General features: G+C 39.5%; 3 protein-coding genes across 3 annotated transcripts; all 3 read right to left on the bottom strand.

Annotated features, from left to right (window-relative positions):
* Positions 1 to 308: 308 nt before the first annotated feature.
* Positions 309 to 3,626, bottom strand: hoxa11b (homeobox A11b). The gene is made up of 2 exons (XM_050046841.1): positions 2,188 to 3,626; positions 309 to 1,201 (listed from the first exon to the last, which is right to left on the bottom strand). Exons 1-2 carry the CDS (start codon positions 2,792 to 2,794, stop codon positions 969 to 971), a joined length of 840 nt encoding a protein of 279 aa, XP_049902798.1. The 5' UTR covers positions 2,795 to 3,626; the 3' UTR covers positions 309 to 968.
* Positions 3,627 to 8,830: 5,204 nt separating this feature from the next.
* Positions 8,831 to 10,931, bottom strand: hoxa13b (homeobox A13b). The gene is made up of 2 exons (XM_050046537.1): positions 10,216 to 10,931; positions 8,831 to 9,999 (listed from the first exon to the last, which is right to left on the bottom strand). Exons 1-2 carry the CDS (start codon positions 10,847 to 10,849, stop codon positions 9,761 to 9,763), a joined length of 873 nt encoding a protein of 290 aa, XP_049902494.1. The 5' UTR covers positions 10,850 to 10,931; the 3' UTR covers positions 8,831 to 9,760.
* Positions 10,932 to 14,727: 3,796 nt separating this feature from the next.
* On the bottom strand, positions 14,728 to 22,949 carry hibadhb (3-hydroxyisobutyrate dehydrogenase b). The gene is made up of 8 exons (XM_050047095.1): positions 22,819 to 22,949; positions 21,705 to 21,865; positions 21,501 to 21,610; positions 21,295 to 21,416; positions 17,018 to 17,151; positions 16,745 to 16,821; positions 16,474 to 16,630; positions 14,728 to 15,435 (listed from the first exon to the last, which is right to left on the bottom strand). The coding sequence occupies exons 1-8, from the start codon at positions 22,886 to 22,888 to the stop codon at positions 15,277 to 15,279; spliced, it is 990 nt and encodes a 329-aa protein (XP_049903052.1). The 5' UTR covers positions 22,889 to 22,949; the 3' UTR covers positions 14,728 to 15,276.
* Positions 22,950 to 24,029: the final 1,080 nt, after the last annotated feature.

Here is a 24,029-nt window from a genome sequence, read left to right as displayed (position 1 = left end):
CGGATCTCATTTCCAGCCATGAGGGAATAAAAAAAGCATCAAACCTACATATCATGCATCTGATACGATCCACGTGCTGGCATATAAAATAAACTATGGGATTTTGTTTCATTTGGGGAGTTTGCTCTTTTATCAGCGGTTTGACTTTTGGATGAAGTTCGGGAATAATCCAACTTTACGGCCAAGAGCTCAACTAGGCGCCTGCACTGAGGGTCAAGCGCAGATGTTAAAAATCTCTAAATATCAAACTTAAAATGCATGAAATGGATGAACTGATATCAGATTATATTTTGACAAATTCTTTAACTATGCAGCATTGAGCGGTATTTTTTGGGGGGCAGCTGATCGCCGCCAACAGTGTCAGGTGTGGTCTGTCTTATAGTATAGTAATAGTAATTCCAAAACACACAAAACAGATTTACAGACACCGGAGTTGTATTTGTACAATAAAGTTAAAATATTTAAGAGAAAGAATGAAACACGAACAGTAGTTTGATTTCAAGATTTCTGTCCACAAAAGTTGCGTGTGCGTGCGTAAATTTGAACAAAAAAAATATATTCTTAAGAATTTAAGGAAAAATTAATATATATATATATTTAAAAATTGCATTACAGTAATCTCCGTGTGTATTATTAAATTATACAAAAGGAATTCAGACACATTTGGCTTCCCGCGTGAGCGAACCATACACGCAACCACGTCACTTTAAAATTTGGAAAATTGTTGATTGGTCGGGCAGACAGAATAACAGGTCTATATAATAATAATAATAATAATAATAATAATAATAATAATAATGATAATGATAATAGAGCCAACGGTGTTTAATGACAAAATAGTGTATAAATATTAGAATTCTTTATGAAGTCTGACACATTAAAAAACTCGTCATCCCGTCCAGGTAACGTGTGTAGTCTTGATGAGTGGGGTGAGTGGCTGCATGTCAGTGACAGTCTTTGTTCAGTGTTTATAGCAGGGGGTTTGTGGTGTAGTACTGTAAACGGTCTCTGTTCAGTTTCTTCTCCTTCATCCTCCTGTTCTGAAACCAGATTTTGACCTGGCGGTCTGTGAGATTGAGCATCCGTGAGAGCTGCATGCGCTTCTCCTTGTTGATGTAAACGCTGAAAAAGAATTCCCTCTCCAGTTCCCTGATCTGATACTTTGAATATGGACATCTCTTCTTGCGCGTCCTCTGGCCACCTGAAAGATAAATACATACAAAAAGAAGGCATGGGTCACCACATTAGATATTATAGAGACATTGCAGCAACATGAAATAATGAGTCTATTTCCTGCTCTGGTGATCTATGAGCTTTGGAGTTCAAGTGTCGCCCTCCTCTCAGGCCTACAGGACCCAGATTTGTAAACAAAGACTGGACTTGATAGTGGGACATGTAAGTTGGGCATGAAGGGACTGCATGTCGGAAGTTGTGAAAACTTACTGAAATCTGTAAAAACCATACCGGCTGCTTTTTAAGAGTGGGGGCGTGAGCCTATAAAGCAAACAGTTATGAGTATCATGTATATGTGATATGCTTGTATTGTCCGCTTTTGATTTCACTGTGCGTAAAGAGCTGTTGTTTTATCGCCAGGGAGAGCAAATTCCATGAAAACCAGTTGTTGAGTTTAATCCCCGAATATGCTGTGAATTTGTAAATATTTATCTTTGAATAAGACGCAGGGTTTAAACCTAAATCTGCGCCAAAGTCGCATTAAAATGCCTCAGCAACTCTCCTCAGTCGAGCCAGAATAAAACAAATAATAAATCCAAAAGTGCGCATGTTAAAAGAAATATGACGCCCAAGTTACTTGTAATAACAAGAACGCAAATATGAGAGACATAGGCTAGGATGTATTTACAATATTTAGATTTCACTTATATTTGAAAATATCATGTGTCATATAAATGAAGTTCACAGGCTGACTGCAAGGATATTTACGCGCACATGTGCAGGGAAAAAAAGTGGAGATCTTGTTTGAAATCTTGGAAGACAAGCTTAACGCCAAAGTCTTCACGGCCAATTTCAATCCCAAGCACGTGATCTTGTCGTTTATAACATAGTTTTGTTATAGGGTAAATCTGCAGGCCCTCCATAAACCTTACGTGCTTATAAAACAGCATATAAAAAGCTTTAAGAGCAACGCGTTAGATTTTTCTCCTTCTTGCATTCAGTGGGGCTACTCACTGCTGCTTTTGCTCTGTTTCTCCTCGCTGTGGCCGGAGGACGACTTGGGGCTGCAGCTCTCCGCCGTGTCCGAGCCCGGGTGAGCCGGAGCGGGGCTTGTTTTGGCTGCGTGTCTGTCCGCGTCTGCCGCTTGTGCTGTCGGCGTTGTGCTGCTCTCTGCGTTCCCGTAGGCGGTGTCGAAGAACTGGTCGAACGCCTGTGGCAGGACGCCGTTCCTGCCAACGCTGCCATAGAAGCCGGGCGTCGGGTTGGAGGAGCTGGAGGAGTGGCTGGCGCTGGAGCTGCCTTTCACCAGGACCTCTCCCCCCCGTGAGGTCGGGCTCGTCCAGCCGTCCCTGTGCACGATGTCATCGGGGTAGCAGTGTGACAGGCTCCCCCTGCTGTGGTGCCATTTACTGGAAGTATCAATCCCATAGTCTCTGAAAGCCACATCTCTCACGGACGGGACCTGTGGCAGCGCTGAGGACTGGTAGGGGTATGTCATGGGGCAAGAGGACTGGCTCTGGGTTAAATAATGAGGGAGACCCGAGAAGTCTGCTCCGGAGACGTAGTAAGTGCAACTCGGTAAATACATATTAGAGCCAGAGATCCGCTCATCAAAATCCATATTCTGCTGGTGGAAACGTCCTATAATAATCCTCGCATAGTTCCTCCGCGGCGCTGCGCTCCAGTCACTTTGAGGCAGACTGGTGGAGCAGAAATCCTTAGACGTACAAGCTGACGTGGGGATCCATCTCTATCCATTCCTGAGGGCCAAAGCCATGTGACCACTGGCACAAAATGACAGATAGCCTACGCCTCAATGTGTAGCCTATATGAGTCAATGAGTTTATAAAGTAGACCTTTGGCTGTATGGGGAAGGAAAAATACTGAGAGGGAATTTTGTTCAGACACAATTTAGGCTATTTTGGATATTTTAAAAACGGGCTCTCTTTCATTGTAGATCTTATGTGGGGTTACTTCTATCTGGCTGTGGACTGAAATCGTTAAATTACCAAATTACAAGGCAGACCAAAACAGAGCATTATATCCAGTTTCACGCCAAGCTGTTTAACCTGCCAATTTGTACCTTTAGGTTCGTTTCTAAACCTATAACCCTCACCTTCACCTTAACCTCAGACGTCTGAAGCATTTTAAGGAGGGAAACATTTTTAGACCATGGCAACGGGATTTAGACTTTGCTATGTGAGGCTTAATCGTCATGGCACAACATTTAATGAGCTAAAACTGAGAACGTGTTGAGTTTGAAATTGCGCGTCATAATTAAGGCCCGTTACGCACATGCGTCAATTATTTTGGATGCTATTTCAGTTAATTTGATCTATTTTAAAACGACTTCACGGTTGAGCAAATGGCAGGTATGACTTCGTCGTCTCTCTGTGTGAATATAACATAGCTCCTTTAGCTATATATAGATTCGAGTGGCGGAGCAATGTGAGCCATGCTGCACTTTTGTCAGGCATCACTCCAGTTTGGCACGCAGGGACAGAAAGACAAAGGCCTGTAAAGTCACGCTTGGTTATCTGTCTTATGGCTGCTATATGTTAGTTTGGACCAGTATTTTCAGGATCATAGCAACATGCCAGCACGACTCTGTTGCAGAAGTCACTATATGCCCAAATTTACGTTTAAGTGCGTGCTGGATTTGTCTGTTTTTACGCGTAAAAGTTGATAAACGGACCAGAAGCAGCCTGAATGAAGTTCATATGAGGCTAATCAGCTGATATATATACACGCAGTCACGGCAAAGCATCCTTAACATTTAATATAAACATACAGATGTTGTTTATAGGCTTCTAATAATGAAGGTATTATCAAAGGGGCTCCAGCCTTTGCATCGCCTGCATGTTCTCTCTTTGCAACGCCCAATATAAACCTTTGGACACGGGCTATTTCCCACACTCCAATCCATTTTCATTTGTCATCACTGCTCAGTAAGTGGGCACATGTGTCACATATCACTAATCCTGTTATGCAGCCAATTTTGGAATTTAGTCCAAATTCACTTTTTCATACATCAAAGCCTGTGAATTTGTCGTGTGCAGGGAAGCATTAGGAGACTGCGCAATATTTCATTCACTCCAGGTGGTTTGGTGTTTGACTTCAACGGTGAAACTGTTATTCATTTGGCGATTAGAATAGTCTTATATGATAATTTAGACCATAATTCCCATTTTGATTCTTTTCAGCCTGCGCAGGAGTGGCCCCGTTTGACACATTAAACCTCTTTTTTTTTAAATTCTCACAGCACAGTTTTCAACAGCTTCAACCACGAAATTATTTGGCAACACTGTTTATCCCGAGCCAGTATGTAAGATGCGTATTAACATAGTAATATAAGTAAGAGTGGTTTCATTAGTATCTCGTGGCTAGTGCGCACGTCGGATGTGTGTGTAAACAAAAAGCTGGTAAACCTTGACCTCCAGCCGGCTTTCATAATTAGGAAAACAAATGCGCAAAAACACATTTCCATAAAATTTAAATTTCTCTTTTTCCATAGATCCACTTTAGCTTAACTGTACGGAAGTACTGTTTTTGCCAGGTAAGATTTTTTTTAATGTCACCTTAAACGATGGGTTAATATTTGGAATAAAAAGTGTTAGCCTACTAAAACCAATTTATTTTTACCAAAAGATTTTCCTGGTATCATTATATCACATGAAAGACGATCACATGAAAGTCAAGGCTGGTTGACCGTGTCTGAGTTGCCTTCAAGGGTTCAGATGCAATAAAGTTGGAGGGGGAGATGAAAAAAAACAAACATGTGGCCTAATGTCTACCACACAAGCCCCCTACAGGTCTTTATCACACATTTATTCTTCTGCAGAGGAATATTTACATGTGATATTTATCTCAGTGTGGCAGAAAATGCAAAAGCTGGATGTGTAAAAATACGTTTAAGATGTAGCAGTCAGTGGTGGGTGATGTGGCTGTGTGAGGAGGAAGCTTCAGGGGATTTTAAAAATAAAAGCAGTTTTCTTGGTTTCCCTGAAATTTCCTTCGACACTTCAGGAGGAATGTGGTTTAACTTAACTGCCTTGAAATCTGTGTGCGCCTCCTGCCTTCCCCGGTTCCTCAGACCATTTCACAAAGAGTCGTTTTATGCTATTCAGAAAAAATGTGCCGGTTAAGATTCACAGTTTAAATGCTCAATTTGGGATGTTTGCGCTAAATAAATTACAAGTACATTTATAGAATTTGAGCAATAGCTGGAAAATGGGCATTTTATTTCAACTTATTCTGATGTTTGTAACCATTGCTGGTGTGAATAAAAAAATAAAATAAAAACAGCTTTAATTTAAATGTATTTTGTGTGTGTATTAAAGGGGTTGTAAATTAAAATGAGAGTGATAGCAGGTTTCTATCAAGTGTTGAGGATTGTGGTGGTCTGTGTTTACATGTGGATCAGGGATTATGCATTTAAAGAGGAAACCAAACAAACAATGTCTAAATCCCCCCAGTGTTTGGATATTTATGATGATTTGAAAGCGTTTAAAAGAGCAGGCAATACTGCTAAAAGATTTATTACTCAAAACTTACTTTTTTTTCCCAAGATTCTTTCAGTACAACTTTGTTCGCATTAAAAATGAAGCCTTGAAGACGGAGTATTTATTTAAAAATGACTGAAACATGATGATTTGGAAGACAATAGATAGGATTTTGAAAAACAAAAATGATCCAAAATGTTGATCCGATGTAGTTAAGATAAAACTATTTTTCTGTGTATCAGCCAAGCTCTGTCATGCCAGATCTAATGATTTCTAAAGCAATAAACACGAAAACCTGGTTCGGATTATTTAAAGTGAACTATGGTGGAAAAGAAGGACATATTTAACAACCAGATGAAGGACGATAATTAAATCTGAACACACAACAGACACCAGAAAATGGTTGCACATTTGAAGTCATCAAGGTATAAAGAAAGTGAGAAGAGAAGAGAAAAAGATGCAGCCTGACAGCACCTCTGGGGAGGGGAGGCTTCTCCGGAAGCAGTGGACTGTTGGGGGGTTTACAGCTGAGGCTGCTGTAAAACACAACAACTTAAAAACCTAATAAAACTTTCTGGATTCACAAATTCAACCTCGCATTCATCCACGAGTGTGTGGCTGTCGAGCAGATGTGATAAGACTGCAAAAAGGCAGCAGGTCTAAAATACAGTGGGCTCATATTAAAGACGCATTCATCACTTCCTGTCCGACTGTCTGCACTTTTAAGTGTGAATGTCTGTTGTTAGTATGTGATATTGATGAATGCAGATTTGTAGCCTGTCATCTCGGTAATAGCTGTAAAGTACACTTGCAAAGCGCGGTGTGATGCATCAAAGGTGGGGAAAAATTAAAATAAATTGCTGCAGTGGCCCGAGACTAATTTAAATGTACACAAAATTCTCATCCAGAGTCAAATGTGCTCATACATTGTGCTGTTTGGTAGGGAAAATATCCAGCTGGCATTGTGTCAACGCTAACTCCATCCCATCAGTGTTCGGAATAATTTGTTTGCTTAGGAAATATTTGGATTTTTCCTTTATTTCATTTTCCCTTCGAGTGTATAAAAGAGTTAAATCATAAATAAAGATTTTCCCTTTTGTCTGAAGTTCACTGCACAACGTCCAACACCACCAACCCTACCCCCGCCCAAACACACACACACACACACACACACACACACACACACACACACACACACACACACACACACACATTACGCACAGAAGATGAAAATGATTCATATCAGTTTTATCAGATAAGCCTGTTTCAACAAGAAAATCGTCTTGGCTCCAGTTTCCTCCTTGAAAATTGATTAAATTTAAGTGAAAATGTTCAAGTGTTTATTATTAGATTAGGGTTTTATTAAGTATTTTATACCTATATTAGTTATTTGGCTATTATGGATGCAGTCACACATTCATACAGCACGGTTCAGGCCTGTTTTATGTGACATTTTTGGAGTGAGGTGCATTAACCTGTTTGGCTGTTAGGGGGAGCAATGACACAGAACAACAGAGGGGACACCTCATTACGCATGCAAAGGGTTTCTAAAGAGATTCAGTCACAACAATGTGCAAGAATATTTTCATCCCCATCATCCCCAAACTGTAAAGAGACAGTGACGGCAGTCCAAAAGCTGACACCATTTCAGTTTTCTAAAATCATTATCTGTATCAGAAGGAACATCTTTCCAATCAATCAACAACCAGGAATCTGCAAGTGCTCTTGAGCAAGATGAGAAATTTGCCTGCTGCTGTTAGAGTTGGACGGATTTGAGCTCAGTGCGATGCTCCAGCTCCAGTAGGTTTGATTTTAATTTGATGGGAAAATAGGAAATATTTTACGCACACTGTGTTTTTATGGAGTCCGAGAATCATGTGAAAGAAGGTGATAGTATACATGTCGATATGTGATTATGATAAAATCATGTGGATCATCTTAACACCATAACACAGTCATAATAAGCCCACAGTACTAAACTATAGGTAGGAGGCCAAATATCAACACTCACATTTTGAGAAAAGAGTTGTGCGTAAAAGATGAGAGGTTGTTGGACGGCGGATTAACAGGCCTCTCCACGAGCTCTCTCTCTCTCACACATTTCTCATGTCATAAGGTTTTGTTTAAATCCAGCTTTTAAAGGCAGATTTTTAAGTTTTTGTTCCAATATGAGATGGATATAATCACCATCAAAACAAAATGAAAACACATGAAGAGCAGGTCATGCGAGGACTTGATGAATTTACACAAATATAACAGACTGCATCTTTAATATTTACGTTTTCGATTGAGTATTAATTATCAAATATGAGCATGAATCGGATAATGTTTTTCTAACTTTTTTAACTGGCATTTTTGCAACGAAAATTCAGGTTGCAGTCGATAAAAAGTGCAAGATCAGACAACAGTTTTCACGTGCGTAAAGTAAAAGCATGATGAAACATAAATACAAACAAAGTGATCCGGCAGGTAATTTTTTCACTTAAATTTTTGAACTAATTTTATAAGTAAGAAAGAAGAAATAGGCTTCAGCTACAATATGAGTATTGAAAAAAAGGCTATATATATATGTAAAAAATGAATGTGTAGGTAAGTCATTATCATGATGGTGTTTGAACTGTACCATGATTTAAAAAAGGCTTCAACTTAAATATTGTGTAAAATCTGTCATTACTTTTATGTCAGTATAATTTTTCTGTCGCCCAAATATTTGTATATCCAAAACAGAGGTATTTTATTACTAATGCAATAAGGTTTTGAGTTCCAAACTTACTGTCAAAGCTGAAATATAACATTTTTGTAAATAAAAGGTAAGACAAATATATATGTAATGGGAATGTTTAGAAAACACATAAACATACTCAAACAAATGCTTCTGCAGAGAGAATACACACATCAATGTGGACACACGCTGTGCTGACAGAGTTTCGCCACTAGATGGAGACATAAGCTGTGAATGGTAGAAGCCCACAGAGACTCTGAGCTCACAAAGGCCTGTGGGCCTCTACACACTCACAGTGGAGGGAATATACTACAGCAATTTCTAATTTTACCGTGGAAAAGATTCGTAAAGGTTATCCTCGATTGATTAAACATCCGTTTCTAATTTGCACAAAAAAAACAACCTATGAATGAAAATGACAAGATCACATGGCGTCTCTCAAACATTTATTGTCAAAAAACTTTGGCTATTGCAGTCAAAAAAGGGAGGATAGATAGTTGCAGTCAGATAGTATTTACATGTTTAAATATGATTACTGTTCTTGACAGAAATTGCATAGGTCAACCTGTTCGACAGGAGAGTTTTTCTGAGTCAAACCCTGTTTAGGAAAAAAAAAAGACAGTGACGTGGACACAGTGTGGGCAAAACTATTGAAATGCTCAGGCTAGTTTGATCACGTGTCAGATACTTGCTGTTTGAGTAACATAGGCTTATTTTAAATAGAAAGGATGAAGTGTAAACTCTTTAAGCCTCCAAACTGTGGAGTGGAGAATAGCTGAATAATTGAATTATGTATACACCCAAGATATTATTGACTCTGCAAAGACAGAATATGGAGACATGTTTTTTCTCTTAAGCGTGCTGAAAATATAATTTTCAAAATCCATTTTCTGTTATTAAATATTTGTTTTAGTCTGTCTGCATTGTGATGATCACAGTCGGAAGGTGACAGTTTGTTGGTTTCCCACTGCATCACTGTCTAAAGACGAATATTGTAACTGAATATTGTAACTTATTCCAGAGGTTTCAACCTTAATTTAAGAGCTGGATTAAGTGGAATAAAAGCGCAGGATTTCTCCGGATGTCTTGTGCCTTTAAGGCCTAAATCTCTTATTGTTTAGTGAATATTTTAGAGATCAGGCATCCCTCGCAGAATCGCCTTGGTCAACATGTTGCAAACCATTTCCGATCTTCTGTCAACAGGCCGCATCGACTGGTTCCAATTAAAATGTGAGGAAGGAAATGTGTAGGTCAAAACAGAGCCGCTCTGGCGACAAAGAAACCGTTCATAATGTAATAAATTATAGCACAGTTTTTTTTAAGATGAAGGCCCTCTTCACCTCCTGGTTCAGTGTCTCCAGAGCTAACTGGGGCTCTTGAATTTATTGACGACTTTCTTCTCCTTTACGCGCCGGTTCTGAAACCAGATTGTCACTTGTCTCTCTGTCAGGTTTGTCTGCGCGGATATCCTCCTCCTTTTGTCTTTGGTGATGAATTTATTGGCGGCGTACTCCCTTTCCAGTTCTTTGAGCTGCACCTTGGTGTATGGCACACGCTTCTTTCTCCCACGGCGCACAGAGCTGTCTCCACCAGATATAGTGTCTGTGGAGGACAAAAATAAAGTGTCACATTTTAATCTGCTCGGTTGCATCAGAGAGAAAACGAAAATCTTTTTGCATTTTCTGTATTTGATTTTCTTGTTTCAGACGAATTATTAAATATTAACAGTGAGAAAAAAATGTTTTTTTTTTTTTACATGCACAAGTTTAACCGCACCTTCCCATGGACACTGCATATTCTTGTGTTCATAAAACATACCTTGTAAAGAGGACTTCCACAGGGGATTTGACTGTGGCTGCTCCTTGGTGCAGTAAACTTGACCACTCCAACCATTGGTGATGGCCCATGGCTGGTAGGGCTCCATAGGCAGCAGAGACTCGTGTCTTGGCTCAGATGGAGCACTCAGCGCAGGTACGACAGGGACGTCCAAGTAGCTGGGCTGGTAAGGACCCGAGGAATAGCCCTGATAAAACGCAAATTCCTTTGCTCTTGTCGAGAACTCCTCACCAGAGACCGATGAGTCCATGTATTTATCGCCATAACCAGAGGGCTGTGCGCAAGCCTTGACGCTGCCGTGTGACATCCTACATGGGTAATAGCTGCTGCCAAAATATCCATAAGGCAAAGATGCATTGGGCGAGCTCTGAGTGGCAGAACAGGGGCTGCATTGTTTGCCAGGCTCCCCCATGCCAGAGACTGGCACCTCACTCGCAGCGTAGGTGGTGCTCGGAGCCAGCGAGGTTGGATGCGCTAACAAATTCCTGCACTGGTTTGCAGCAAAATTGCCTCCAGTAAATCCTTCCATGTTCTTGCTTCTGTCATCCAAGCCGTTGTCGTAGAGAAACATCACCGGGTCAATCCAGTGCGAGTGGAGGAGTAATGAAGCGGTCATAGCATGCCTTACATCGAGAGGACCAACTCTTTTTCAAAATCCCCACGACTGAGCAGAGACAGGGACTCAGGCAGAGTAACGATACCAACACGCCTGAGTACATAAAGATCGCGAGGTTATTGGCCAGGGCCAAACACGTGATATGCAAAGGAGATGATAAACGTCTAGACATCAGATAGTGCAGATCAAGCTGTATATTTGTGAAGATGTACAGCACATCAGCATATACATAAGTTATGCAAAGAAGCCCTGAGGGTATTTTTCCCAAACATTATCTTGAAATCTTTCTATTGAAAGTGAGTGGAAGTGGGATGGAGAGGCAAAGCTGTCTGTCGTGTACTGTCATCAAAACATGCTTAGTGATGGATTGTGTAACACATGGGGTGAGAAAGAAAAAGATTTGAAAAGAAAAATGATTTACGCAGTTTTTTAGGGCGTAATGGGTGCGTAATTACGCGTGCCATGTCGGTTTCACAAGCTCTATATCTAAGCGCAAAGCAATATTTATTTCGGATATGTGGATTTAAAATGATGTTGCTTTTATATCTAAAGATTGGACCTTGTCATGCGCTTTCAGTCAGACGCTGCAGACTTTTTAAAAGTGTACAATCATGTTCTCAAATTATCTGAGCGGACCGGCTGGCTAGGAGAGAGGCTTTTAAGCGATTATGCATGCAGATTTTTTTTAAAGAAAATAAACACAGATCAGTGTGTTATGGATACATTTAAAACCTATATTATAACAACCATAATAAATGTTATTATCCGTACAATTGGCGCTGCAGCATGTAAATGCAGAAACCCGCTCAGTGTCCACTAAAATACCAAAAGTATGCCACATTTGGCTGCACTCTTCCTCATACGGGTTAGACGCGGCTGGAGGCCAAGGTCAAGTTGAAAGTTGCAGTCTGGCCAAATAGGCACTTCACGCCAGGAAGCCCGAAGAGAAAACACCGCTGAATGTTGAAGAGGAGGTTTCTGTGCTCGGTTTGAAGACAAGTTATATAAACTTGTTTTCCTCTCTTTCTTTAATCCCAGACATCGGCGATGACAAAAATATATTGGCATCAAATGTCCGAAATCAAAGCTGAGGATTGTTTATTATAATCCTCCTGCTGGAGTGAAAAAGTGACCAAAAGGAAAACAAACTCTTCCTCAGCGTGCCTACATATTTCTATTCTGCGTAAAATGCCTCTATGGAGGGCTCTTGTTTTCCTTCTGCAGGACGCACAGCTAAAAACCTATATGTGGCATCGAGCCACACGTATGATACACAAACAAACCCCTCGCGAGTCTGTAGTGCAAGAATAAAAATAAAATGTTTACGTTGAGCCTATGTATGGCACTGAAACACTCAGCTGTGGGTGCACTGGAAAGGTTAAGATTAGTGTCAAACTGAATACTGTTTCAACTCTCAGAGTTCGTTTTTGGTTTACATTTCTAATGTGAGACCACAGACGCAGAGAAATGTATACCCACCTAAATCTGAGCACCTTTTTTATTTTTAATAGAGTTTTCCCACCTTTTGAGGCTGTAAATCTTTATGGCCCAAGTTCAGAGCTTGTGGGCAAGACCGAGCAGTGGTCTACGTCTCAGGGAGAAAAGCATTATGTTTTATGTTACTGAGGAGGTTCGTGTCTGATATTTGTTTTTATTGCATTGTTATGATAACCGACTTTGGACAGGCTATTCGGCCATTTTTTTGTTTACCGCTGCATTTTGGATAGAAAGTGGCCTTTTTTAAATTTCGTATGAAACCGACAGTGAAAGTGAGCGTTGGCTGGAGAGGGATCATCTCAGCCACGTTGTTCACACATCAGAGCGGCTGTCTGTCTCAAGCAGCTGGTAGGAACTGGTATATAGGACAGTTACACAAAAAGATGATCCATGCGTAAAATGAAATTAGGTCTTGAGATGGTGATAAAGTATGTGCTGATATATTTAACTTGTCCGTTTCATTTTATTTTCAATATGCCGTCCGTCTCCACACACACACACACACACACACACACACACACACACACACACACACACACACACACTTTAACATGATAACCCAGATGGTATTATTACTGACGGTGGCCAAAGACGCAGTAAGGATATAATATATATTGAAAAAAACATAATAAAATGCAGTTCTTTCATTTTACCATGCAAACAGTAATAAGTAGACTATAAAATAATTGGTGAAACTGGAAACTTTGATGCCAATTTACAACAAAATCTCTACAATTAATCGGAAATATTCAAATATAAAACATTTTGACTCACTGTAATCAAATGATTTTAAGATTACCTGTTAAAGGATGACGGCTAAACAGAGCCGGGCTTAATAAATAAAAATTAACCTGTGAAATTGATTGTTGATTATTGTATTTTGACCAAGTTTTGACTTGCACGGTGGGTCTCATAAATATGCGCAGGGCGGTTTTACGGGTCCTTAAAATGTAGAATTTTGTTTCTTCTTTTTTCCCTTTTTTTGTAATATAGCAGTGTAAAAACGCTTTCAATTGGATAAGGAGGTTAAAATTAAAACCACACAGACTTGACAACAGGCCTAAGGTCTGTAGGTCTATTGTCAAATTCGTGCGGACATTGCTTAGACTGCAAAAAATGACTTGTTGCACTACAGGCTAGAGTATTGATTGAGAACAATTTGGAACAAGAAAACAGCAAAGTCATTTTCTAAGTCATCCCTGTTAGGACACAACATCCGCACCTTCCTCCACCGTCAAATCTAACTAACTTATCAGTCACATATATGCATCTGTTTGCTGATGCGTGTAGACTCCTGTAACTAGCTCCAAAACTACGTAGGCTTCTATGCACATGGTAGAAATCTGCGTCAACACCAAGTTTATGAATAAACACAAATGGATGCTGAATGCAAATCTCATTAAAATAAAGAAGTGTTGAAGAGACCGAGCACGAGGGGATGACGTGCGTGCTGCAGCAGATGATGTCAGGCTGTGTGTGTCAGTCTGCTGGAGGCCTGAGACCAAAGCGCTGCTCTGTTTGCAGTACCTATCAAGTAGATGACAACACGGCTCTTAGCCTACAGTGCTTAATGGACTTTTTATGGGTTTGTCTTGTGATCGCATGACCTATGGCACCTTGGCCCCTCAGTGGCTCTTGGCAAACTAGATCAGAAACATGCCGCCCTCCTGGTCTGGCCTAAGTGGGGATAGAAAGGAGGTCCACACATCAGTAAAAATTACTGAGGCTGGATGCGTGATGCAGCAGTCACAGATTTCTTTCATGGCTATAGGGAGCAGGCGATAGTAAATACCCAAATCTTCATTAGCGGGGAGCTTGTGCTGGATAATTTATTTCTAACTCAGAAAAAGTTTGATGCGTCCTTTTCGTTTTGGAACAACAGGCGCAGCTTCGGCGCCGTGCTTCTCTTCCCGCCGCTGCATCTGCTCTGCAGCCAAGCTTTGTTCAACGTTTCATCGTGACTTCTGAATCAGTGGGACACACGATGCAAACTAGAACATTTGGGAGCTATTTAATTTACAAGCGCTCAGCCATGGAGGGAACATTGTGCATGGCGTGTCCAGGCATTTAGAATTTAAATTGCCATTTTCATCGTGAGAAAAAAGTATCCTTCATCCTCTGTGTGTAAGGTTTGGCTGCATTTGCTTGCAAGTTTGTGGACTGCATGAATTCACTTATTTGAGCTGTGCTTGTTGGATCAATGAGTTATTCCAACAAAACCAGAATAAATGTCATCACCACAACAAATCTGCAGCAAATACTCAACAAGGTTGGTTTAATAAAAATCTGTTAATATTTTAAGTTTACTTTGTTAACATCCATATCCAGAAAGGAAAAGTGAATGAAATTTAAGGGAAAGTGTAAATTAATAGTTCACAAAGTTGAAGACATCACAGTTTGTCTTTATTTCCTAACAGGATATGATATGACACTCTTACCCCAAAGTAACATTTCCATTGTGAAGAGAAGTAACCCCCCCATGAAAAGAAAAAGACAGCAACATAAAGAAATGATCACAAACTATAGATAAATATGTGGAGACTAAACTGTGTTTGAAACAGAGCGAATGAGTAATTAACACCACAGACTCCCACCAGACTCTTTGCATTATAAGTTGTAAGATGTGCAGAGCTGCCACTGCGTGACAGTCCACTAATCTCTTGGATCCTCCATATATCTGACAGTTCACTGGCTTCTAAAACTGAAGGGAGTGTTGCATATTAAAAGGCTAGATCACACAGGAAACATGATTTCCAATAGGAGAGAAGTGCTCACATGATCTGTCACGCTGTGTTGGAGCTCTCTTGGCTTCATGTCTTTCACGACTTTGAAAAAGAAAGTCCTCGGGGGCAAAATGCACCCTAACTACCCTACGTTAGTCCTGTGCAGGGCCAGGCCTGGCAAGGCTGTGGACGGGGTGGAGGCTGACATTACTGGCCCTCCTCCTCACGCAGGAACTGGAACACGGAGGAGAAATCTTTAGTGGCATAACCGCGTGCGCACATCATACGGTAGATCTGATGGGCTAAGGAGCCGAGGGGGACAGGAGTCTTTGTGTTAGTGGCTGTGTTCTGTGCGAGGCCTAGGTCCTGAAAAAAAGAAAAGCAAACATACATTAGAAAACCAACAAAGCTGAAAATTAAAACTCTAAAACCAAAACCACCAGTCCACCCACCACAGAGAATTTTTCTTTATGTTGCAATAATATGGGCTTGATTACCTTTTAAGAGGGATGTAAACTACTGCTGAGTAGTTCACTGCATCATTTTAAGTGGTGTGACCTAAGATAGAATTTTTTTTTTTTCCAACACTGTCTCTTAAATCCCCATCACATGCACAACATATGGCGGAGAAATTAGTTTCCGACTAACTCTGCTACATATACAGTATACGAATCACAACAATCCACTTAAATCCAAACATAAATACACACGTGTATCTTTATGTTCCAAAAATTGGGGCTAATAGAAAACAAATGGTTTCTCAACAATAATTAGAGGAAACAAAACTATTACGGCCACAAAATATTAGTTATGTATGTGCAAGAATGTGGCGATACGATACATATCACGATACAAGAGTTACAATTCAATATATTGTGATACTGTAAACAAGGCGATATACTGCCATTTTATTAAATCTAATTTTAGGAAAACTATCACAGTATGAAGATCACACCGCTGTATGTGTACACTCTGAGAAAAAAACATTGCTTTTTTATATTTGTATTCATAACATACCCTGTAACATGCTAGCCATATGCTGTAACGTTTGAGTGGAAGAGTCAAATTTCTGAAGAAAGATTATAACACAGCTATCTAGCAGTCAGGGGTTTAAACACAAAACAAAATACATCACTACCTCAAATTCTTTTCATGTAAACTTCATTAAAAATCAGTAGTATTTTTCACAATCGATACAGCATAAAAAAAAACCCATTGCAATACTGAAGTGTATGGTATTTTTCTACACCAGTGTAAAAATTTTTTTTCCTAATATATGTCATAATAACAAGGTCAACATGTAGAAACCTAAAGATGAAATGTTTGTGGAAACCCAAATGCTCAATTGTAATTCTATGATTAGGAGAGTAAATGTAGTACAGTGCAACAGGTCATTAAACTAACCTTAGCCATCAGCTGGGTGCCGAAGCCTCCCTGGTAGTTATTCCCAGAGGGGACGCCCTCCATGACTCCAGGCACAGGGTTGTAGGTGTCACTGGACCAGCACCGACCTGAACTCATGTTCAGGATCTGGGCCAACAGTTTAGGATCAAGACCGAGTCTGTGAGTGAAGACAAATCCCTTGTTATTTACACAAAGTGTACTGCTGCTGCACATGCTGCCCTGATTTAAATTGACTGCATGTGCTATTATTTGTAACCAAGATAAGGTTCACCTGATTCCCAAGTTCATCGTCTCTGAGGTCCCGATCATTCCAATGGCTAGAAGCATGTTGTTGCAGATTTTAGCAGCCTGTAACAAGATGACAAGTATTTTAGATTTCAATATCCTGAACATCATCTTACATTTTTTAAATCTTATCAAAAACTCTCATTCATCTGCTATCTTCACTCATGAAACTTAAACACATGAAAATAACAATAGCACTTTATCTAAATGATGAATGCATTGCAACAATTCCTGGAAAATATGAAATATCTGCCCATACCTGTCCAGTTCCAACCTGACCGCAGTACACCACATTAGCTCCCATGCAGGTGAGCAGTTCTTTGGCTGCAGTAAATTCCTCCTGTGCTCCTCCAACCATAAAAGTCAGTTTACCCGAACTGGCAGCACCCACACCTGGGAATGCAAAACTGTGCTTATGTACAATGAACCACGTGCAAACATGCAGAGATGTATGGATGTAGCGATCATCGGTTCAAATGCAGTGATGAAAAGGAAAATAAAGGCAATTATATGAATGTGCTGAAAGTAGTTATTGTTAATTACAGCCTTCTTAGAGTAGCTGAATAGCAGCTACTTTGTGGCTCATGTTGGCAATTAGCAGATTTTTTTCATGTTGTAACTAAAAAATAAAATTCTTTTGACACGTATCACTGAAGTTCACGGTAAAACAGCATGGAAGACCCATCAAACTTCTCCAAAGACAGAGAGATGATCATGAACTGTTTTGTTGTCTGACAACAGCCTTTGACAAAGCTTTCTTTGAAACACAGAGGTGCAGCACAACCAACATATTTTCAGTGGGATGGGGCGACAATTAATTAATGTTTATGAGCCTTTGTTGCACGTTGTTTCACATCTCTCTCCACTCACTTCCTGTCAGCTCTGCATCTCTGTAATACTGACTCTAATAAGAAATAAATCCAGAGGAAAAAAAAAACTTCAAAAGAACACTTTGTGGCTATAAGATATATTTATAAAGGTCTCAAGCATAGCCCAAAATGATTGATTAATGGACATGCTTTTGGGGTGAAAATAATGTGTCCCTTTCCTGTAGTAGTTTGGAACTATAATGACTGACTCACTGTAAACGCAGGGGACCAATGAATCAAAACCGAATAACAATGTACCTCATATAGAAGGTGATACAAATGAGAAAACAGTACAGCATCCAAGGTTAAATGCTACACTAAAAAACAAGTCTGTAAAAATGTCTTTTTTAAAAAAGATCTGGACACGGACAATAACTGATGTCGTCTGTTCTCACTGTCCATTCCAAGTCAGTCCAAAGCTTTGGGACACTCGGAAAAAGTTTGTCAGCCCTCGCTTAGTTTTATAAACAGCCGCTCTTGGAACCATTTGTACATTTGACAGTGTGTTCAGGTTCACATGGGGTTAAAATCTCAGTAATGTAGCATTACCAGGTGCAAGCCACATGGGTGCCAAGAAATTAACCAACATAGTCTAATAATTAATACTAAAGTTTACAGGAAGCCAATGGAGAGAAGCCAAGATGGGCGTTATAGGTTTCCCCCTTCTTGGTCCTCACGAGACGTCTGCCAACAGTATTTTGTACTAACTGGAGTCTTTAACGACTGAGCTGCTGGAGACAGGTGGGAGCTACAACAGTCAAGCTGAGAAATAACAAACGCATAGGTAAAAATTCATACAGGGTAAAGAGATTTCTGCCATGCACAACAACGACATTTTGAAGTAGTGCAGCAACTTTAACTTCTTCTCACAGACATGTAGTCTTGGAGAATCAAGATGAGAAATCTGCATAACAGTGAATGCTGATCGTGACAGTGAACAACATGTCATTCTTGTACAACATATTTTTTAACAACTTCATATTATTGAATTTATAATTGTCGAATAATCGTAATTCTTTACATTGACTCTTTAATTTCTGAAGCGACTGGAAAACAAGTAACAGCATGTCCTCATAGCACAAAAACCAGTAAGACCTGTCCAAAATATCCCATCTGTGGTTGACAGATGACAAAAGGTATATTTCTCTCTGGAGTGGGACCATCGATGTTTATGTAACACGCCCCTTGGTGAAAATACTGAAGCTGTCAGAAAGCAGGTTTGTGGAGACATTCCTTTCAACTGTGCCTGTTGCTTTCAAACGCAAACGCTTCACTCATGCATCTAAAGTGAGAGCTGAGACCTGAGAAGCACTGTTGTTTACTCAACAGTATTTTGGAAAAAACAAACAAAAATTAAACACATACATTTTTTTGTCAAACGTAATCCAATTGTTGTCCAGGACGGTCTACTAGAAGACTGCGTGGTCACTCCCCATTGAAGATGTCATATAATCCTCCAGGGAATGATCACACACACAGATTTCTCTTCACCAGCACCTGTTTATCAGTCTGTAGTTATGTTATTTCAGACCTCTACTCTTTTAAGATAAGAATTCCAGTCTGAGGAAAAATGAAAGATGGCCCTTATCTCATCTGATCTTTATGTTTTTTCACACAAAGAAACTGTCAGACACATGCTGACTCAATTACGTCCCCACCACCATGTGTGCTTTTATGTCTAAACTTTAACCACGCTGGATTAAACAGTCACCAACATGTCACTGCACTTCTTTTGATTTCCATCTAACCACTGGAGATGTTCAAAAAAAGTTTCATTTAGGTGATTGACGTGATATATCAAAGTATGACATACACTTCAGGTTTGCACCGGTTAACCAGCCGGCCCCACACACACAGGCACAAGTTCAAGGCGGAAAGCTGGACAACTTTAATCCATGTGCACTACCACAGGACGGAAGCATATAAATCATTACTAATCTTTAGGCCCAGGCTATAAAATGGACCAGAATCAATTCAAAGAAAGTGGCCGTCCTGACGTGGACGAGCCCAAGTTCAAACAAACTGTGTTTCTGCGTGGACCCCCGTGAAAGTCAGAGAGCACACACGTTACAGCTTGTAACATGTGTGCAGGCAGGAGCTCCTCCTCCTCCTCTTCTGCCTGATACTGTTCGTGTTCTTTATTAACTGTGACTGTAGCTAAGCTGTCACCAACAAAAAAAAGTGCTGAAATGCCAATGTCTATTCACAGTTCAACATGACATAACATTAAAGCAGCTGGTGACTCCAGTTAGTATGTTGCCCCGAGAGCAAGAGTCCCTTCCCTGCATTCCACACATACAATACATACACTGTAATACATATCAGAGCTCATGATCACACCAGGTAGATAGATAGAAAAATAAAACAACAAAAAAACAAAACAGGGAACGAATGCTAAAGAACGTTCTGTTATTATCTAGTCTGACATTTTACCGATGGCTAACCTTACACTTTTTTTAAAACCAGAAATGAATTCTTCTTTGACACTCTAAAACAGTAGCTGCTATAATGATGCACGGCACCACCTGCTGTGTAGGCTACAGTTTTAGAGCTGCTGTGCATGGATTTATGGGAAAACTGCTGTTTCATTCAGTTTAGAAAGCACTTTAAAGTTTATCAGTAAAACACATGGTATATGATCAGTGCATAGACTTGTGTACTTGCAAATCCCCGATCGAGCATTTAAGGCGGTGTTACTGATACTGGTATCAGTATCAAACAACTGTAATTGAAACTTCCTTTCAAATAATGTAGAACTAAAACACCTAGTTGGTTGGTCGAGCAATAGAAAATAAATCTGCAACTACTGTGATAACTGATTAATCATTTCAATAACCTTTGAAGCAGAAATGACAAGAAAATCATGTTCAAATTTTAATATTTTCAGCTTTTTCAGACTTCTGTGATAGTAAGCTCAGTATCTTGGCAAAACAAGATCAAGAACAAGGTCACAATGGGCACCAGGAGCTTGTGATGGTTTTTTTTGGAAGACATTTTTATGCCTTATAATAATAGTGAGAAGGACGTGAAAGTAAGGGGGGAGAGGGGAAGACCTGCAGCAGTGAAACTGACTCAAACCTGTGCTGCAGCTGTAAGAACTCAGCCTTAATGGTATGTGCCCAACCCAGTGAGCTACTGTTTCACCTACGATGGGTGTATCTAGTTATTTACTGACATTCTATAGACCATACAATTAAACAGGAGAATAGGTGATTGATTAATTGATAATTAAAACAATTGCCTGTTGCAGCCTTGCAATAATGTAGGATTACAGGAGTGCTGGATTGGTTGGAATTAAATTTTTCTGAACAACAAAAGGAAATAATCCATTCAACAGATAAGGCATGTTTTCAAAAAGTTTCAAACTATACACTCAGTTGCCAGTCTAAAGAAACCCCCACCCATTTATTTCAGTGGGAGCTGACTTGAGACATCTTTCAGTTTAATGCAATACAGTTCGCAGCTCCACAATAGCCAACAAAGTGGAATCAACACCTCTCTAAAATAGTTTCAACCAAAACTAACATTATTACCTTTGTGAAGAGGGATTTATTAGGCTTTGTAAAGGCTACCCGATAACCTGACAACTGAGTGCATTTCAAGATTAGACAGTGAATTGCACAAGATATTATCCAACCTATATCATGATTAAATATGTAAAATGTACCTCCTGATACAGGTGCATCCATAAAAACTGCCCCCATCTTCTCAGCAGCAGCAGCCATCTCTTTCGACACAGATGGGTCAATGGTGCTGGAGTCAATGAGCAGGGAGCCTTTCTTCACCTTTCTGTTGAGAGAACGACATGATTTAGAATCCGATTTAAATCCATGAGGTTTTTATTCATGTATTAAAAGAGAAATAAAAGCATACTTGAGAATGCCATTGGGTCCGGTGTACACATCTACGACATTTGGACTAGAGGGGAGCATGGTGATGATGCGGTCAGCTTTGTCTGCTACATCAGCAGGATTATCCACAATCTGAGAAAACACACACAATCACAGGATGAGAGGAGAACAAACAGGTGAAAACTGAATCAAATATAAAAGACTTGTGTATATTTTACACTCTCACCTGAGCGCCCAGCTCTTGCACTTCCTTGCAGGACTCCGGGAACACATCGGTAGCAATGACTGGGTATCCGTGCTTCAGCAAGTTCTTTGCCATTGGGTTACCCATGTTGCCAAGACCAACAAACCCCACCGGTGTCTTGGAGGCCATAGACCTTGTGGAGACTGCAATACCAGCCATGGATCAATGATAAATATCCTTATCATACATTCAAGGACAAAAATGCTTGTGTGCTTGTCTTTACATTTGATGCCTTGTTTCCCCTGACATCATGTATGGAATATCTTAGTTTTTATTTTGTAGAAAATTAACAGTAAAGGTAATGTAAAACTGTGATTCGATGAAATGTATTAACATGCTTAAATTTCATGTAGGTATGAAATCCCAATCTAATCGCCCTTCAGTCCAAAGTCATCTAATCTAATTGTACCAAGCCTTGATAACAGAACATTCTTATAAAAGACAAGCATTTCATTATAAGTTCACAGAAATGAGTCAAAGAAATAACTTTTAAAACTGTCTTTATACTAATAACAGAGGAGATGTATCCTGTACGGCTGTTTTACTAACATTTGTCCCCACAATACTGCATCTAAACCAAAGATGATCTAAATGATAATGCATTGCGTGCAAACTGAAAAAGCACAAAATGTATTAAAGTTTTATTTTTAAAACAGAACATGGTGCCTGTGTTGAAACCCTCTGCAGAGAGCCACCTCCATCTTTATACAAATAATTGACTTGCCAAAGTGTGCGGTGACTGATTACATAATGTGCCTTAAATAAAGATACGGGGACACAGCAGGACACAAAAGCATATGTCGACAGTTCCCACCATTAACCGTTTTGAAATGTTGTAGACGAGCATTGGCTGTTAGCACGTAGCTTAAAAGAAAAGCTCCTTGGCCAGTTAAATAGTTACCTGAAGCCCCTGCAGCAGCAAAAGCTGAAGCTAAACCCAGTCTACTAGCAAGAATTCACTCAAACTTCTCTCGCAACATATAGAGCAAAAGTAGTGTTTTCATGTCACGAGGAGCCTTCGACTAACAACACGAGCTTCTCAAGTTAGCAAAGCGACGTGCACAGCGCGCACACGGTGTCAGTTTGTTCTCCTTACCAAATGCAAAGTCAACATGCTTGCAACACCTTCCAACTAGGTACCGAGACCCTCTCAACACAGCGGCCATGCTTCTTTCCTCTTGACCTTACGTGTGACGTTGTAGTACGTACATTAATGGCGTTTCCTCGGTCCAATGAAACAACAGACATGCGCAGCACAGCCCCCCAAATACAGCCAATCAGCTGTAGGGGAGGGACCGGGGTAGACCTACATACGTGTTTCCGCCTCAACAAATATCTGTGCTAAATTTATTTTATAGTGTGTATGTTTATGGCTTTATATTTTCCGACAATGATATAAATCACTGCAACTAAAAGAGTTTCCACGTGTTTCATAAAAATCTCATCCACAGTGGTGGGATAATTAAAAATGTCACAGTGTAAGACGTACTCATCAATATTTACATAGCTATGTTATTATTAAATTATTATTACTGACACTTCAATGTATACACATTTAATGGTTTGGCATAGCTATAGCTAATTATATATATTTATATTCCAAATAATTTTCCTATTTATTCATTATTTATACTATTCGTATATTTATATTTAACACACTTATAGATCAATTTCTCAACATTTTTTTTAAATTTTATTTTTATATGCACTGTGGTTATATATTGTAATATATGATGCACATATTTGTACATATTTTTTGTAATGCTTATTTTTCAGTTTTCTCTCTACATGTTGTCTTATATTGTAGCATAATGTACATATTTTAATCATACATTATAATTTCTTTATGTTGATATATAAGAGCAACTGTAACGTGATCCAGGGATCTATGAAGTATTTCTGATTGTGATTCTGATACCTGTAGTCTCACCTAGGAAGGCACCATATTTTATGATTAAGTTGAAATTGACCTGAGACTGTGAAATCTTTATACACAAGGTGAGCAACTGGTAAAGATAACTTTTGAAAAAAAAAGAAGAAGAAGTTAAAAATACACTCTTCTTTTAAAGTATAGTGGATTAAAAGTAAGTAAAGTGCAAGTAACTTAAAAATGGTTTAGTTTGTGACATTCCACAACTGCTTATAGCTTTCAGATGTTGCATGTATGTGATTTCATTTTATTGCTGAGTAGGTTTCACATCAGCTTTGGTGTATTTATACATAACAATAAAAATTGTAAGAGAACATTCAGAACGACTACAACAAATATAGTCTCTATATATGTATGGAGAATATGAAGAATGCATC

The sequence above is a fragment of the Epinephelus moara genome, chromosome 6 (genome assembly GCF_006386435.1).
Source record: "Epinephelus moara isolate mb chromosome 6, YSFRI_EMoa_1.0, whole genome shotgun sequence".
Lineage (NCBI taxonomy): Eukaryota > Metazoa > Chordata > Actinopteri > Perciformes > Serranidae > Epinephelus > Epinephelus moara.
This window is presented reverse-complemented; position numbering and strand designations above follow the sequence as displayed.